Below are 19,276 nucleotides of genomic sequence, written 5' to 3'. Positions count from 1 at the left end.
CAAACAAACACACCTAGCTGGACTGTCCAACTAAATGTACATCTCTAAATATAAAGCAATATAGGATCTTCTCCTTTGACTGTGCATGCATGTTAAGCTCTAAAGTAAAATATCTGTAACTAGATTAAGAATTTTGAAAGGAGAAGAGATTCTCACCACTTGATTGTTTTTGAGACAGACACCAAATTGAAATTTCCTATTCTTAATTTCTTAACTACATGGTAAAGCAGAAAAAGGCTATGCTGTTTACACATTTTACAAACATTACATTACATATTTTCAAATTCATAGAGTTACAGTAGGCCCACAGATGCCTGACCAAGAAACCGAAGTGGAATCTGCCTGACTGACATTAAAAAGCAATTAAGTTTCAGACCTGTCAGCTATGTTCACATTTGGGCTCTGCCTGTTATACATGTCTATTTTGACTACTACTAACAGAATCATTTAATGATTTACAGACCTTCAATGTCTAAAGTACCTTAACTGTATGAACATTGTGACCCAATCTTTCTTCATATTTTCTTATCATAACAAATGCCTCTATTTATTCAAAAACCAGGATAGCTCAATGCTTGAACTGTGTTGAGTTAAAACAACTCTGAGACTCTCCCAACTGAGGGAAAGGGAGGATGTAGAGAGACATCTGACTGGCTCAGTGTCTATCACGAGCTGGACTTTCCTGTAATAATAGGGTATTTACAGGCCACCATGGTAGGCCATCCCTATAAACCCTTAGTGCCATCACATAACTCCTTCATTTTTGCCAAAGTCCAGGCAGAAGTCCATAGAAAGAGATTCACAGTAGCAGGCAGGCAGCAGAATTCTTATTCCAGTCCAGTGCCTGAGGCCTTCCCCAGAAGACTTTGTGGGGAAACTGTGACGGAGCTGCCTCACTGGCTTCTCAGAAACCTCCAAATTTAGACACTGCTGGAGTTCACATTTTTTGCTATTCATCAGCTCTTTTTTTTAAGACTGTATTATTTTAAAGCAGTTTCAGGTTTATAAAAACAATTGAGAGGGAGTACAGAGATTTCCCATGTATCCCTGCTCCCACACATGCATAGCCTCCCCCATTACTGGCATCCCCCCCAGAGTGGTACGTTTGTTACAAGTGATCACCAACACTGCCACATCGTAATCATCTATGTCCATAGTTTACCTGAGCGCTCTCTTTGGGTGCAATCTGTGGGTTTGGACAAATGTATGATAATATATATCCATCATGATAAGGACAGGGATAAAGAATATGTATAAATTAAGAACACTTAAAAGAATTGAAGAATTATGGTCAGTTTCTTTTGCTTTGTTTTCTACCTTAGAAATACAGAATATGTTTGTGATATGATCTTGAATAAAATATGTATCTTTGGTACAATTTTAAATTTCTAAAACTATGGAAATAAATAAAAAGTAAATAATGTAAAGCATCACATTGGAATGTATGAAAGCAAGGATAATTTAATTCACTTTACTCTTGTTGGAAGTCATTTATTAAACTAAAAATTACTATCAATGAACCAAAGGGGTAAATTCAGGAAAGGAATTTATTATACGGTCTTTGGGTGCATGCAAAAAAAAATCTCCCAGAGAATATTCCAAATAATAGTAATCACAAAATATGAAAACAATATAACATTTTCATCAAACTACAAATAAATTATAAAGATGTAAGCATTAAAAAAAATAATGACTTCATTTCCATAGCATCATTATAAAGCATAATAAACCTTGGCTACTTGATGTATTAGAAAGGAGCCACCTCACAGAAATTCAACTTAATGATTGAGCCTCACATCATTATACCATCATAAATAGGATATGTGCACAGAGACTTAGGTAGTGAAATAAAAATGCTTCCAAAAAAAACATACTGCAAGGACACATCTCCACAGAAAATCCTAAAATGAGAAAGATCACCAAAGTAAGACTTAAATCCACTTCAGGAGGTCTGACTCACCAGCTCTTATTGCCAGGATATATGTGTTCATAATACAAGGAAATTTTCTCCCTGGTCTGATAAGAGTCTGAAATCTCAAGGGAATTCAAGCTCAATCATAAGGAATGTGGCTTTGGGTGTATTTTATGATAGAAGTATATAAACTACTATCAGGGCATTCTTACAGAATTCAAGTTAAAAACCAAAACGGTTCAAGTAGAGTTTGAACACATTGATAGATGATTGAAACAGAGATCTGTTAAGCAGTTATTAGTATGCGAGTGGAGTCATGACTCCATGGCCTGACATATATAACGCTTGCCAATCAAATTTCCCCTCCCAGTAATTAAATGAAAAATGAAACAAAACAAAATGGAGCAACTTGAGCTCATTAGCGGGGGCTGAAGATGAAAAGAGGCTGAAGGTCATACTGCAGAGAGAGGCCAAATGGCCAGGAAGAACGCCAAGGGACTTCCTGAGGGACTTCAATGCCATGAAGAAGTGAAGAAACTGGTCAGCAAAGCACAAGGTTGCACAGAACACTCTGCATCACCAAATGCTGGTGAGGATTGGAGCAACATGAATGTTGCTGGTGGGAATGCAAAATGGTACAGCCACTTCGGCAGATAGTATGTAGATTTCTTACAAAACTAAACATTCTCTTACCATAAAATGCAACAACTGCACTCCTTGGTATTTACCCAAAGAAGCTGAAAATGTATATTTTCAACAAAAAGCTACACAAGGATGTTTATAGGATTTTTATTTATAATGCTAAAACTTGGAAGAAACCAAGATGTCCTTCAGTAGGTGAATGGAGAAACTGATATATCCAGACAAAGGAATATTACTAAGCGCTAGAAAGACATGAGCTATCAAGACATAGGAAGAACTTTCAACGCACATTACTAACTGAAGGAAGCCAACCTATTAAAACTACATACTAGATGACTCCAACTATACGATATTCTGTAAAAGGCAAAGCTATGGGGACAGTAAAAAGACCAATGGTTGATTGGAGTTGGGGAGGGGAGAGAGATGAATAGGTAGAGCACAGAGGATTTTTAGGGCAGTGAAAACATTCTGTATGATATTACCATGATGGATGGATGTCATTACACATTTGTCCAAACTCACAGAATGCACACCACCATGAATGAACCCTAAAATAAACTACTGACTTTTGAGTGATTGTGACATGTCCATACAGGTTCATCAGTCGTAACAAATGTTCCCCTCTGATGGAGGAGGATGTTCATGGGCAGTTTATGCATGTATAGGGGGAGTAGATATATGGGAAATGACTGTATCTTAATCTCAATTTTGCGAACCCTAAATTGATCTTACAAAAAAATCTTTACCACAATAAATGTTTAGAGAGATGCAAAGTCACTAGCAGAGAGATCAAGAGGAACTGGGAAAAGTAGCCAGCTCCCAATTCTTGAGCCTTTGGTTTAATTTCATGTGCACCTTTAAGGTGAACCTTTATTTAGCTGTGGCTACTTGAGTGAGTTTCTGCTCCCTGAAACTAAGAGCAATCTGGAACAGGAATAAGTTCAAATCAGCAACAGATCCTTGGAGAAGACATGGGATTAACTATGAAATCTTCATAAAGTAGAGGGCAACCAGAATGTTCCCACCCTATAGCATGCTTACTCAACCCTCCAATGATAGTTTAAAGATACTCTGCTGTTATTCTCACTGAGAGGTAGGCTTCAATTTCTGTCCTCTTGAATCTGGGTGGGGATATAAGTAGCTTGTTTGAACGACCACCAGAATGCAGCAGAAGTGACATTCAAGGTTAGGTCATAAGAAGTTTTGCAGCTTCTGCCCGGGACTCTTAGAATTCCTGCTTTTGGTAACCTCCCTCTTAGAATCAAGCTGCTAAGGTTTGCAAAGTCCAGGGTACACAAGGAAGTCAGAGTAGGTGCTCTGGATAACAGCCCCAGCTGCTCCCAGCCAATAGTGGGTATCACTGCCAGCACAAGTGTGGGCCACCCTGGACATCCACCCCAGTTGAGCCTTCAGATGACTCCAGCCCCAGCTGCTGTCTGCCTATAACCACATGGAGATGATAAGTGAGAAGTGCCAAAATGAACCTCATCAGCCCACAGAACCATGAGAGATAATAATAAATACACTGCAGTTTGAGGCCACTGACTTTTAGGATGACTTGTTCTACAGCAATAGACAACAAGAATACTCTTCTCCTTAATGATAGGAAAACACTAAAATCATTCCCCTTAGTTAGGAAGGTGACATTAAAGCAGATAGGGAGCATGTGTGTTGGCAGTGGGGAGGGTTACAATTTTTGATTTACAAAGCATTGGATGTGAGTTTACATGGTTAAGACTGAAGAAATGACTTTAGTCTAGAGAAGAAACCCCCAAATTACAAAACATTTGGTTATATAAATACACTGTTCCAACCATATATAGATAAATTCCTATAAATCCAAACATCTGTAAAAGACATACTCACTATATGCCATAATGTAATATTTGAAAATAATACTCCCATTTGCTATTCTTTTCTGACAAGCAAAGCATATGAAGATACACTAATGGGAAAAATGCAAAGGCATCAAATGTGGGAATCAGATGAGCTGTTCCTAGCACATTTGGTCAGAATGAAGTATCTCAAAGCAAACATTTATATTGCTTAGGGATGCACACAGATGTTAAATGTATAAAGACATGCCTGGGAATGAAAAATACCAATTTCATGATAGGGTTATCTCTTGGGAGATGAGGAAGGGAAAAGCCATTGGCACAGGCACGTGAGGGCCTCCAGCTTTACTTGTCAAGTTTAATGTCTTAAGCTAAGTGGTAGGCATGTGGGTGTCTGTGCCTTGAAAATAGTATCTGATAGATGGCTATGCAAACAGGCACAAAAATATCACGCAGAAGGGAATCACCATAGTAACAGGAATTCAGGCAACAATGCTAGGGTCATACTTACATGGGAGAGCAATTTAATTGCTCCTCATGCCACTTTTTTCCCAGTAATGATATTCTCACCAACTCCTTTAAGAACCAGTGATGTGAGCATGTCAACTGTTTTTCCCACCTAAAATGAATATAAACTCCCATAATCATTAGATATATTGAGTGTGTTAATGCAAAAGTACCACAGGCCCATTACCAAGGACTGTCGTTCAAAATGCACTTGTCTTTCCAAAAATTATTGTAGAATGCTATTATTTATTGGAATTGTCTTTAATAAATATGAGCTTTATTAAGACAGAGGTTCATACTTTTTGATATTTTTTTCTGGTGAATATTATTTAATTTCTCTTCACTTCAACACAGATTTATTTTCATGCCAAATAAATTAATCATCATATTTGTACCTTCCTTGAAATCAGTCATGGTACTACTTAATATTTCCATATCTGATGACCTTCTTAAAATCAAAGGATCAAAAAGTGAAGATCCAGAACCCTTGGGATTTTAACCCTCTCTTTCTAGATGCAGAGAAGACAGTCAATAAACACTTATTTTGTTGAATTAAGGACTGAAATGTACAGACCATACAGCATTACACACGTTAGTTTTTCTTAGAGTAGCATCGGTACTGTAAAAACAACAGTGAACTCAGAGATACTATATAGGGTCAGCTTCTAAAGTCACTGGGAACCTACTGGAAGTGGGTAGTGGTGACAGGACCTCTCTCCTCTGCCACATTTACAGAGACCCTCCACTGTCCCTGATAATGATCCTTGATCACATCCCCCTACTGGAGCTGAGCTTCCAAGAGGGGAAGGATGGAGAGAAATAGGAGGTATATACATCTTGTGCAGGGACACCTGAGGTCGGGGGTCTCTGTCAGAACTCCTCCAACTACCAGACTAATTTAGAATGTAAAAAACCAACACAGGGAGAAAACACAAACCACAGAGAACTTTCAGACTTAGTTTGTAAACCCCCATCTAGCATTTAGTCAGTCTTGAATTGCACTGAATGCATCATTACTATTAAGGGTTAATCTATAAAGATACTCAGGAAACTGAAGTCAGATTTTTAATAGCTCTAAATCAAAACTCATCTCAGTGCAAAAAATGACTAAAAATAAAGTGAGGGTCACCCTTCCACATGCATCAATGCAACAGAAGAGGATTTTTTAAATGTCTTCAGTTACAGATTTTATTATATCAAAAATAAACTAATGAATGGGATTAATGTTATGCCCATGCCCTTCCCCCCCAATTTTCATCCAGTTTACTATCATTTTTGTTGTTTTTCTGAATAAACATAAAACAGACTCTAAATTTCACTAAGTGCTATGAAGGTTATGAGACAAAGACCTCTCTGCATTATTTGCCCTGTTTTTGCAAAAAACAGATTATGAAACAAAAAAAGCCTTCTTCAAAGAGATGAGCAGCTTTGGTTACAAGTGCGAAAGTCAGCCATGTGTACCATGTCTCAGTAATAATGAAGCAAGGTGAGCTCCCCAGGGACTTAAAAGCCAGCGCCCGGCAATGCTTGGGTGAACTAAGAAGGTGAACTGCCCGTAGGACACAATCTTTCAGAATCCTTTGTGTTCCTTAGGCTGTGGAGCTCCCAAGGACTTTCTAAGGTGCATGCCTGGCCCCAGGGATCGGGCAAACTCTGCCAAAGCCTACAGGGACAGAAGCTGCTCCCTGTAAGAAACACATTCGAGATGGGATCATCCATTCCAGTACTCAGAGACCTGAAGGGGCCTGGAATGCTTGCTAACCTACAAGACTGCTTCTTCTCTTAAAGCAATGGCTAGGCATGGGGAGGGAAGAAAGAAGACATAGGAAAAAAGAAGGAAATTAGGACACTCAAAACACTGAGGACCACTCTCTCCCACTTTTGAGATAAAGGGTGGCAAGCCTTACTTTGCAGATATTTTTAGCAGCTGTAAAGCCCAATTGGCTCCAATTTTAAGCCTGTCTTTATATCAGGTTTGGAAAGGGGCTGCATCTCTTTACAATACCTACATACCACTTCCAATGCCAATCTGTCTTTGTGTTTGAAATAGGCAATCATGTACGAGAAAACAAGACCGCGTACAGTGAGACAATATGTACCACAACCCATCCTCTTGGCACCCAGACCCCTGTGCAAAGTGTTTTCACTAAAAAGAAAATAAACATCAAGCTTACTGCCAAAATCTTGAGTAGTATCATATAATAGATTTCACATTTTAAATTCTTAAAACCTGCCTTTTTTAAAAGAACAAACCCACTGACCTACTGAAAGGAGCCCTATTAATCTCGGGCCCCTTGCAACAGCCTGAAAGACAGGTCTGATACCCATATGGATAAGCCTGTTTAAAACTAGAAAACCTAGTTACTTAAATGAAATCTATAGTTGTTTTAAATGAAGAGTACTTCCCAGGAAAAGCAATTTCTGCAACTCCTAATATTCTTTTTGATTATTATTGTGTGTCCTTTTTATTTAGGACATTAAAGGCTCCCTTTCTCCATCCTGAATGCTCCTAAAGTTACAGGACAAGGAGATCCTACCTGGCCGTTTATGACAGGTCAGTGATCAAACAGAAAGCAAGGTAGGCAGTAGCCAAATTCCATCCATCTCTTAAGAATTACCAGGAGCTAGGAGTTCTTAGGTCCTGCTACATTCAAGGAACCCCCATTCAGTGTGAGACAGGACAATCAACCCTTTCCAAACAAAGGTTTAATATTCTCAGATGTTTGCTCAGCTTCTAAACTCAATGATTTTCAAGAAAAGATGTATTTAATGAATATCATTTCCTGCATAGAAAAAGCTAATAAAAAAAAGAAAAAGTGACCTCATCTTTCTTTTAAGAAAAGAAACATCAGTTTAAATGGAAAATATACCAATATTGTATTGCTCTAGTGATCAAAGCATGTTTATTTAACTGGTCTTACCTTTAAATAGCACCAGTCTTTGTATTAGAGTTTAATTTACTTAAAGTATTCACATTCACATGAACAAACCCGTACATGAGATAAAACAAGACATGATGTATTGCTGTGCTTAAGAACACAATGCAGGTTGTTCATCCATATAAAGAAATACTCATTCCAAGCATTTCTGACAATGCAGAGCACACTCAGCCAGTCACTTCCCAGCATCCTCCTCCCAGAAGCCCTGGGAAGCATGAACACTTGCTGGCACTTGTGAGGTAAAGCGAAGCAGAGAGCAATGGCTGCTGACTGCAAATGGCAAATTTGGGTGCCTGGTCCAGCAGAGGGTGCCACAAGGGAAGACTGTACTAAAAATTAACTTTAGGAAAGGTTAGCAAAGTTTTTTTAAAGGCCAAATGCTTCTGCCATGAATGACTTCTACTGCAGAACCAACCGCAAGCAGTGACGAATTCAACAGGCATGACTCAACAGGCAGTAAGATCAGAAACATTTACCCTTCCATCTCAGGAACAGTTCTCCTGTCTAGGAAAAGCCGAGGTGCCCTAGTAGACGCTGCCCTTGTACAGGATCTGTGGTTGAACAGAAGCCTTAGTCCACACTTATTTACCACAGTACTGGTAATGTATGTGTAACAAGTCTTTTCGGTGTAGAGATCTGCAAAAGGTACTTACACAGCCTCCGGCAAGAATTTCTGCTGCAAGTGGGACCGAACCATCTTTGTGCATAAATTTATCCCTCACAAAATCATTCACCTTGAAGAAAAATATTTATAGAAACTGATGAAAAATACAAAAAAGTCATTAAGCACATATAAATATACAACTGTAAATATATGCTATATTTTTCTGTCAGCTTATTGAAGTGATCATAAACTGTATAAATTAAGGATCTTAAAAGAGTTTAAGAAATGTTCATAGTAGCATATATAGTATTTAAAAGGTATATACGTATTCCTGATGTTTCAGAGAAAAAAAAAAAATTTAGGTATCTTACAAGCCAAAATTCAAATATATCCTACAATTGCAGTAGCTTTAAAAGAGAGACATATTGAAAAGAGAGACAACATGTTTTGTAACTTAAAAACTGTTTTATAGGGTTTGATTAAAAATCACTTTCAAGTCTTCTAACAAGATATCATCTAAAACAGCCCTTATCCATGAGAAAATTTGGCTGAGCAGATTTTTTAGGCTTAGGGAAATTCAGTATCTTAAAAATTTCTCAAGGATTCTCAACACCAATAGCATTAATTAATTAATTAATTAACTAGCTCTCAAAATGGTTAAGTACTACAAGCAATTTTAAAGATCAATCACATGTTTCTGGAAGAGGTTGGAAGAGCCAGAGAAGGTTAGTCGTCCCAAGGTGACATAACAAGATGGGAAAAAAATTTCAGGCACCATAACCCAAATAGAAAGTAGAGTTTAACTCTGTGGGGCTTTATGACCTTAGTGATGTAAATGTCCTCTCTCTCCATCCCACAAACACTTACAGATAACTGACCACTGTCAGATGGGAGCTAGGCACTGAAGAACCAATCTGATAGAAGACCAACTTCAACCAGAACTCAGATACCTCCCCACTGGAGGCTTTGGCAAATGTTTACAGAATGTACCCTAACCATGACTTCTGTATGTGGCACATGTGACTGAACAAGTACATACTTTTGGAGTCAGACAAATCTGATTATGAATTCTAGGGTTCCTGCTCATGAATTGTATGAACACAGGTGAACCCTGTAGGTCTCTCCTTCCTTATGTGCAAACTGTGGTCACACTTGGCCTGAGAGTCAAACCCTACAGAAATGCACAGAAAGCACCTAACATGGCAGGCAGTGAAGAAAATTAGCTGCTGCTGTCGCCAGGGGTGCTGGTGCGGTAGCAGCTCCCAAAGGCTCGTCCACACGTGTTACCATGGCTTTGGACGCTCAGTGTCAGTGGGGAAGGTGAGAAGCTGTGTGTGGCGAGTGCCCTGCATTCCAGTTAGTTAGCACCTGGGAGGAAACATAAACCTGCTGTCTCACATAAGACTATCTGTGAGATTCCTGATTCTGTGCCAGCTCCCCTGCACAAGCAGCATCAGCTCAAAAGACTTACTGTAAGTTTTATGGCCTTCTCCGGGGCGACTCCCAATAGCTGTGGTAACAGACCTAAAAAAACCCCAAAGAGTAGAAGTATATTAAATACACTGGCATTAACTAAACAAATCAACAGCTCTAAAGGCAGGATCACCGCCTGAAAACTGGGGCAATCTTTGCTGCAATTTTCTGCTATTACCTTTAATGAGAATACTCGAAATGGAATGTTAAAGTATTCATGTCTAAGAGCCACATCAGGCCCAAGTAAATTCCCTCACATTCTGGATCGTTTACACGTTGGGTAAATCAACAGTATTAGAGATAGAGGAAATCTCATTATTCCACAAGTTTGCTCTTTCCCCCCCACCTCTGAAATAAGTGGACTTTAGTGCATAAGTTATTTTTTCTAATACTTTTCTCATCCTCCCACCTCTCAAATTCCTGCCGTACAGCCATTCATTCATTTAACAACTATGGCTGAGTGACAAGCACAAGACAAACAAGGTTTTTGCTCAGGCCAGTGTCAGATGGAAGGAGAGGAGAGACCTTTCTGAAGAGGTGACAGACACGTGGGGGAAGATGTACTGGGGGAAAGGGAACAGAGGGGGCAAAGAGCAGAGCAGAGCCAACCTGGTGTGCTCAAACATGCAGGCGGACATCCATGTGCCGCCGCACATGAAGCAAGCACAGGCAGAGGCACAGGTCAGGCAGCTGCTGTGGCCACATGGCAGTCCAGGATCCTGACCCTGACAGTTTCTAAGCTGGATGAGAAGTAATTAGGGGGCTTTGATCACAAGGAGGGTGAGGTGACAGAGTGCTCGCACTGCGGTGTGAAAAACAGGACACACTGATAGTGTATGTGCCTGTGTGTGTGTGTGCGCGGCGAAGAGACTGACAGAAAAACTGGCTTTGCTCTTGCCTGGTTTTTAGCATGAACACCTGGGTAGAGAGAAATCCTGTAGAGAGTAACAGGTTTGGGGTGGAAAGTGAGTAGGTCTGTTTTGGACATGTTAGTCTGAGTGGGAATTACAAATCAGAGCACAAACGGGGAGGTGTAGCTTTTGACAGGAAAGGTCCACCTCTAGGAAAGGCAGTTACAACTGGTGGAACTATATATCTGAACTAAAAAAATCATTACCATTTGTTCTTTCTAAGAAAATGAAATCAAAGACAGATTTGCATTTTCTTGGAAACACGCATATAATCAGAATATAGTGTTCCCAGTGTCATATTGCTGGTCCTTGAGAGGGCTTCACAGTGTTATCCTTTGTTATTAAGTACAATTTTCTAATTCACCTATATAAAAAGGTTCACTTACAGCCTCTTCTAAGAGACCAGCCCTGCCCTCACCATCTCCCTAAAGGAGCAGCCTGCGGCCAAAAGTCACTACCTTGAGGGCTCTACTACCAGTCTGCAGAAGTGTTTTTTTGAGTAGCAAAGATTTCCAACATATTTGAGCTTATTGTAAAGACAGACAGCTAGCTAGATAAGTAAAGATAGACAGGTCCACCTGACAGTCCTGAGCCTCCTGACATCACAGCCTCTGGTGGGCAAGGCTCTGTCTGCCCTGTAGACAGGACTTGACCATCAATTTGCCAAGGTCCCCACCATGCCCTAATGCCATTATGGCAATGAGGACAAGTGCCAGCTGTCATTCACCATTTTTCTTGCTCTGCTGCTTTCCTCACAGAAATGTTTCTTTGTGTCTATAGCTCTTTACTAAGGGGAAAATTAACTAGACTAAAGTAGCTTTGTTTTTTAGGAAAAATGGAAGCAAGCTCATTGTGAAACTTAACTATGCTGATGCTAATGAAAATTTTCTTTAAAAACAGCTAACAGATTGCTCATTCTGTGTCAGCCACCATTTTAAGCACTTTATTAACTCAGTGAATCCTCATAACCACCCTGCAGAGAGGAAACTGAGGAATAAAGAGATTAATTTATTCTAAGTTATCCAGTTGATAAATGGTGAGACTGGGATTCAAGCCTAAACCCTCTTACTCAAGAATCTATACTTATTGAAAACATTCAGCTCTGTCCTATGCCTAATAGCAGCCATATTTTGAGCCTGTTTCGTCCCTAGGGCTGCAGCTGAGGGGACAAGGGGAAGATAACCTAAAAGACATGCAAGCCAATGAGGTCAGCAACCTGGGCCCTGTGACCTGGTACCAAAAGTGAAGTGAGTTGGTCAGGATCCCTCTCCCAGGAACACAACAGAGTCCTTAAAAGTGAGGCACAAGTGGAGATGTCATGTGGAGTGGGGAAAGCAGCCAGCTGATGCCGTGTATGTGCTAATGGCATGAGGAAGCAGGAACCACAAATAAGACAGGGAAGGGGGCTGGGAAAGAGACGAGAACATAGAGCAATGGAATGATGACACCAGAGAGAGAACCCCTGGCCCAGGAAAAGCACACATGTGGGAGAGCTGGCCTGGACCATGTTCAGGTGCCCCTGGAAGCCTCAGGGGAGTTCTAGCTTCCTTCTCTTGTGCGTGACTCTTACCCAACATTCTTCTAAGTTCCTGCTAGCCTGAGCAGGGCTGTGCTCTTTTTAACTGAAATAAACCCATGCAGCAAAGATAATGTGAATACAGAACTATCTGGGCAAAGCAAGTGCTCCTGCTCCTATTCAAAGTAAGCATTCTCTCCTCCTAAACTACACTCACTTATTAATCTTTTATTTACACCATATAATTGATATAACTTGAGAAAAAAGGCTTTGTTATTACTTTATGAAAGTACAACTTAATTTATACTGGCAAAATGCAGGGATGAGCTGTATAAACTACATCTTAACACGTACAATTTCCACTGTACTCTCTGCATTCAGGCCAAGTACTAAATGTTTAGTTAAATATTTACTTGCTAGATGTATTTTTCTCATCATTAAACTGCCGACTAACACCATGAATGGGTTGAAAGCACTGTGATTTAAATGATGATCTCTTGTCTCTATAACTACCCTGTGACAAGTCTTTCTAAATGACTAATAAAAAACAGCTCGCAGAACCAAATGACTGCAGTGTTAGATGCAGTCACCACTCCAGCCAGCCTTTGAAGCTATCAAGATTTGTCTTCCTTGTTATAAGTTTAGTAATGCACCACGAACAGCAAAAAAACAAAACAAGATAAGAAATCCAGGATTTAAGATTAAATAAAGGACAGCAAATACTTATTTGTCCAGCAAACACTTACAGAATGCCTTCTGTATGCCTGGCACTGGAAGGAACTGGGATAAACAGAGTAAGATCTGTGCTGTCCCCTAGACAAACTCTCAGTTTAGCTGAAAAGGGAACCAAATGTGTCTCTGTGAGCCAGAAAGGGAACAAACTACCTAAAACCAGAGTGGTGAGGACCACAGCACAGGGATCTCCAAGTACTATGGAAATGCAGCAGGAAGAACCAGTTATTCTGCCTGCAGCAGGGAGAAAGCGTCAAAGATCAAAGAAAGCAGCATAGAGGAGCTGCTTGATCTGAACCTTTAAGGATAAACAGAGGTTCACAAGAGAAAAGAGACATAAGTAGAAGGGAGGACAACGTGGTCCAGGCAGAGGGAACAGTACATGTAAAGTCACCAACATCTCAAGATTGTGGACATTCAGTGCGGGGGCAAGAACACGGAGACTGTGTTTAGGTCACAGACCTTGTAATAATAATAATGACAACAGCCGGTGTAGCGGGGCAATTACTCAACACCCGGCACTGCCCTACATGCTTTATATGAATCAAGACATTTATCCACACAGCAGTAAGACAATAACAATAATTCAGTGCAAGTTATTTTTATCCCCATCAATAGATGAAGAAAGTGAGGCAGACTTCAAAGAGTCCATCCAAGGCCCCTCAGTTCTTAGATGGGGAGTGGGCTTCCCACTAGTCTGGCTCTACTGGGCGCTACTGCCTGGCACACTGTAGCTTGTCTCCCCACTCACACAGGAAGCCGGGACCAGATTCTGTAGACACATGGGGTGGGCTTCTGAAGTAAAGAGTAAACCTCAAAAAGTAAAAAGTTCTAGAAGCAGGCAAAGGACAGACTAAGGGCAGAGACCAATGGCAGGGAGAGTAATTCAGTTAAAATAATGTAACTGGAGGCCCTGAGTTTCTCTATTAAATGAGAGTAACTTCAACTCAGTAAGAGTAACACAAAAGGACACATCCATTCCTAAGATCTGGTCCAGATGTTGGCACTCAGGGAGGTACTGGGTAAAAATCATTACTGCGTGACCATCCTGGCTGAATAAGGGAACAAAGGTGGTCAGGGATTACAATCTGAGTGCCACTACAGATGTTGGCCTTGACACCATTAGTCCTGGGTAAATGCCCTCTGGGAGGGGTCATGATCTGGGGGACGATGAAAAGTCACAGAGGCGGGAATTTCAGTAACCCTCTTGGTTCCTAGACTTCGGGAGGAAGGCTAACGTGGCTCAGCAGTGCCTCGAATACATCTTGTTAAGGCACTTCAATGTGACCACGCTGAAGTTTTAAGCACATATATGTTTGACATCTGGGTAACTCAGTAGAAAACTTAGGCTTCTAATACAAGATGTTTCTGTTGAATTCTGGAAATTTGTTTTAACCATTAGAAACAGAGAAGGGATGTGTGTGTTGTTTCTAACTTGTCAAACAGCAGTTGATTTTCCAACTGCCTCAAATGAAATTTATTAGTGTGGTTAGTTTTCTAATCTTCTCATTTTAGTTCAGCTCCATCAGCACATATGGCAATGTTTCCTTGGCAAACTTCACCAGCAGGCTGCTAATGTGAGAAAAGATTTACAGGGCACAATATTAATATAGCATTTTGTCTTCAAATTTCATGGGGTTGAGGTATAAATCACACTTCCCATTCTGACTGCAGCACCTGTGTGACCCAGGGAGAACTGAGCTAGAGGTGTGGGCATTAAGCCGGCATCAAGAACCTCCCACTGACGCTGCCCACGGCATCCCAAAGGAGCTCCTATGAGCAATGTGCTGAATCAGAGGGTCACTATGCCACTCTTTACTTAACAACTTTTTAGAAGTGTAACTCTAGAATCTCAGAGTTGGAAAGCACTATGAAAGAGACTCATTAATAATGCTGGCCAAAATGAAGCTATTTATTTCCTGTGGTTTGGGAGCAAAGTGAATGGCTTAGAGCCTGGGCTTTGGAGGTGAGACAGACCTGGGCTGGAATCCTAGGCCTACATCCCTTCCACGCTGAGTGATCTTGGGGACATTATTCTTTGAGCTATAGGCTCCTCACTGGTAAACTGATGATGCTATTTGTAACTTACTGGTTCATTATGATAATCACATGAATAAATGTATACAAGGAGCCAGACACAGTTCACAACCTATACAGTATATTCAAAAAATGTGATGCTTCTTTCTACCTAATCTGTTTAAGGCATATTCTTGGTTCTCTTCTTTTTTATAAGAGGAAATTCAGCCTGAATAATGTTCACAGTCCAGAATTAGGTAAGGAGCATAATACTGTCCCCATAGCAACACACCCATCCTTAGAAGAGCTGTCCCCAAGCAGTGAGGGCACATCTGATCTCAGAGTGTCTGGTGGTCCCGCTTTCAGCAAAGATAAGGAAGTACCACAGACATAACAACACATCTTCAACTATATTTTTAAGCTAAAATAAAATGTTTTCCATAACAACTTCTGATGATAAGTAACTTTTTACAATGTAATTTCTGCTGAGGTGGCAGAAGAGCTCAGTGATTAAGAGTATAGAGTCAGAAGCCTGGCTGCTGACTCTGACTTCTGACTCTATTATTTATTAGTTGGGTAACTGTGAGCAACTTACCAATGTCTTTGTAGCTTAGCTTCCACATCTGTTAAATGGGGATGAGCCCAGCACCGTCTTCATGAGGTAGTTTTTTTTTTTTAAGGTGAAATGAGTTAATATACATAAAGCCCTCAGAACAGTGCCAAGCATGCAGTAAGCACTACAGAAGTAGTTTTCTGTGTTTGTTTATCTTTATCTTCATCAACAACACCATCATTATCACTGTCCTATCTTCCTTCAGGGAAGCTGGAATCTAGAGGCTTGTCCCATGTTGCTGACTATTCACAGACTAAGCAGTGGCACTTAAGAGTTGAATTCAGGTCCACTGCTACTAAAACCGGGGCTCTAGCCCTCTGATGCTCAGCTGTTCCCTGATCAAGCCAGTGGACTAACTGCTCCAACTTCCTCCTCTGTTCTAAAAAGGCATTTTTTCTTCTGTCCCAGACTGTTACCTGGGCCCCGGCTCTCACTGGGCTAGCACATGGGCCCTTTCACACAACAATAGAAGGCTGGCTCTGTGGTGGGCACCCCCATCAGGCCTCTCCTCTCTCTCGCTCCAGGTCCTGAGCAGTAGGCTCTCTGATGCACTGAACGCACTGGATGGCACAGCCAAGCTGCAGGTTCTGACTGGTGACCCAGGGAGAGTCAGGGCACACCCCAGGAACGCAGCGGGCCAGGGACCAGGCTGATGGTCCACAGGTCACTGTGCCCAGAGCATAGCCGTGGTCCCAAAAGATCGCTCTGGACAAGACAAGCAGGAGCACAGATATTGAGGGGCCACAACAAGAAACAAACTCCATTCCTGCCTCAGGTCAAACAAAACAAGTTCACGAGTGGCCAGTACACTCCTAACAAAGGCAGTATAGAGCATATAAAGGCATTCAGGGCAGACACAAACAGTAGAGTTTGGAGGTGAAATTAATGCATAATATACCCCTATTCCCATAGCTAAAGCCACATGAAACACTTTTTTGTGTTATCTAGTTTCAACCCAGGGGCAATCCTTCAGATGTTAAATTCTTACCCTCCTGACCTGACCACTGAGGCCACCACACTTTTCCCTGTCTTCCCAGAGAGCCTGCTTTGCTTTCAACAGCAGATTAACCTTCTTTCGGGAGCTATCAGCACTTTGCGCACCCTGCCCCACAGCTTTTATTCCTGCTCCTGTTTCCATGGCCTTCTCTCTTCACTTGTTCAAGTCATCTTTCCTCCCCCCAACCCCACCACCTCCTCCCACTTGTCTGTCTGCTGCTGACTTCATATTGCCCCGGGGCATGAGGGAGTACCCCGCTCCCTGCTGCCCTGCCCACTTCCAGGGCCTCAGCACAGTCCAGTTCTGCAATCTCTCTGGGCACCAACCCCAAGGTGGCAGGACAGTGGAGCTGGGGAAATGGCATGGGGTGCGGAACACAATGGCAGATATTACGATTTAAATGATCGGTTATCAGAGTTGAACACTTACTTAAAATTCCAAGAAGCATCTATTATTTTAGCTATGCCTCAGGGTGCCCTTGGGAAATTAATTCAAGTGTAAACCCAGTGATACTCACTGTAGTCTAGAAAAAATTTAGTTCCTTTGACTCCTCCTCTATTTGGGGGCTGGCTTTCTAGAAGTGTAGGTCATTAGGAAGAAGAAAACCTTCAGTTCTTCACTCTAGTGTATGGCAACTTTCCTGGTTATCTTTTCTTCTATTTAATCTATTTCCTTGCTGCTTATGTTAAATCTATTTTCCTTGTTTCACTCTCAGCAAGAGCAGTGGCTGATTATAAATTATTCTTCTTGACCTAATTCATTCATTAATCTTCTCTTATCCAGGCTACTCTAGTCCCATCTTTCATCACCCATCCCAGTTTAATAAGCTCATCACCACTGTCATAGGAATCTTTCAAGCCTCTGGCAACACTTCCACCCACCTCAGTTCATATTTGTGTTACTTAGTCTCCTGTTTTAATGCCCAGGCATAATACAGTTGGCTCACTGTGAATTTCTGGAGATCTGATTACCCAGCTCATAAAATGCCAAGTCACGTGTTCATTTTGATTTGGTTTCTTATAACCAAATACCTGCCTTCTGATCTTTTCACAACTTAATACCTTAAATGAAAATATGCAGAAATTGACCAGGAAAATAACACTCAACCCAAACCATTTTGGTGGACATGGATGAAAACCCATGACTTAGTACAGTTCACAGATTCACTGCGGTTTATTGCAAGATGGATGTGTTTAAGTTATGCAAAACAGAGCTGTAAAAACTCCACTCATTTCATGGTGGTGACAGAGTTTTAAAATCTGTGTTTATCCACAAGACTTATGCAAGAAGGAATCTTCCAAAAGTGGATGCACACTGTTTGGATACTCCCTTCTACAGAACCATTAACCACAGGAGGTGAACTAGCTTAAACTAGCTGTCTGACAAAGTTTTCTTCCAGAATGTAGATGTGCCAATAACTTCCTGAGATATATCATCACAATATCCTCTAGATGTCACCTTGAGAACATTCCAGGATGGAAGATGAGTGTGTACCACACATACAACTTGAAATAGATACACTGCAACTTTGCAAGCCTGGATCAAAGGGGCTGATTGAAAAAAAAAAAATTGTGGTCAATTACCTCAAAAATTAAGTAGTGCTCCAAATTAAGTCTAATTCATAAACTGATTTTTTTTTCTTTCTGGTAGATTTTCTTTATGGCTTCTCCCACCAACAGAAACAAAAGAAAAATCCTTCCTTCAAGAAGTGTTTCTCATGGATCCTGATTTCTCTTGAATCCATCTTTCTCCCAAAGGTCTTCCCCAAAACATTTTCCTGTTTCTAAGGCTGCTCATCTCTCTATTTGAAGCATCTGAGGGAGGAGAGTGTAGCAAAGTTTTAAGGCAGATATTAGTTATTCCTGGAACATTAAGAGCATTTAATTGTGGATGGTTACCCAATCAATTGTTTCTTAATATGCCAAGTCTACAGCAGGCCAATAACTGACTCATCTGGCCACACGGTTCATCCAAACTAAATGAGCTGTCAGGTAATTCATTAAGGATTTTAAACACCTGAGTGCATTAAATCAATCTGCAGACTGGGAAGGAAATTAAGGAAGTCTTTTACAAGTGACTTCAGGGAGATCTGCATTATCTAGGGTGTTATTTCTATTAATATAGACAGACTTAGCCTGGGGTCTGATTTTTTTTTAAATTACAGAAAAGCCAAGGAAAATCCATCATTTACTTGTAAAAATAAATAGTATGTATCATAGAGAAGGTTTGCAGAGTCAGTCTCAGGATATCTAAGGGAATCTTTTCTGACAACTAAAACTTACCCTCAAAAATATGAGACTCCCAGAAACAAAGAAACAGGTAACTGGAGAGACATGGAGAGTGAGACCGAACCACGCCACAAAGCTAAAATGACTGGTGGCTCTCCTGAGGGACAGACCTCGAGGCCTACAGAAGATCGTTAGCAATCCCCACACTGCGTTAGCCTCCTTTGGGTATGGGGCAGTGCCTCAAAGGTGCTCCCTGATTATGACCTGCTAACTTCCTGGACTGTGTGTAGAGGCTGGCAATGGCCAGAGAAAGGAAAGAGAAAAACAACTTATGAGGGAATGTTGAAAGAA

The 19,276-nt window shown here is 40.9% G+C and overlaps 1 protein-coding gene across 5 annotated transcripts in view; it reads right to left on the bottom strand.

Moving 5' to 3' along the window:
- SLC25A13 (solute carrier family 25 member 13) overlaps positions 1–19,276 on the bottom strand; it is a 177,108-nt gene that overhangs the window by 42,409 nt on the left and 115,423 nt on the right. For all 5 annotated transcript variants that reach the window (XM_017676680.3, XM_073238804.1, XM_017676681.3 and 2 more), the window contains 2 exons: positions 9,911–9,963; positions 8,489–8,569 (listed from right to left, as the gene is read on the bottom strand). In XM_017676680.3, the coding sequence (XP_017532169.2) occupies positions 8,489–8,569; positions 9,911–9,963 (134 nt within the window). The remainder of the gene's footprint in view (positions 1–8,488; positions 8,570–9,910; positions 9,964–19,276) is intronic.

The sequence above is a fragment of the Manis javanica genome, chromosome 6 (assembly GCF_040802235.1).
Source record: "Manis javanica isolate MJ-LG chromosome 6, MJ_LKY, whole genome shotgun sequence".
In the NCBI taxonomy this organism is placed as follows: domain Eukaryota; kingdom Metazoa; phylum Chordata; class Mammalia; order Pholidota; family Manidae; genus Manis; species Manis javanica.
This window is presented reverse-complemented; position numbering and strand designations above follow the sequence as displayed.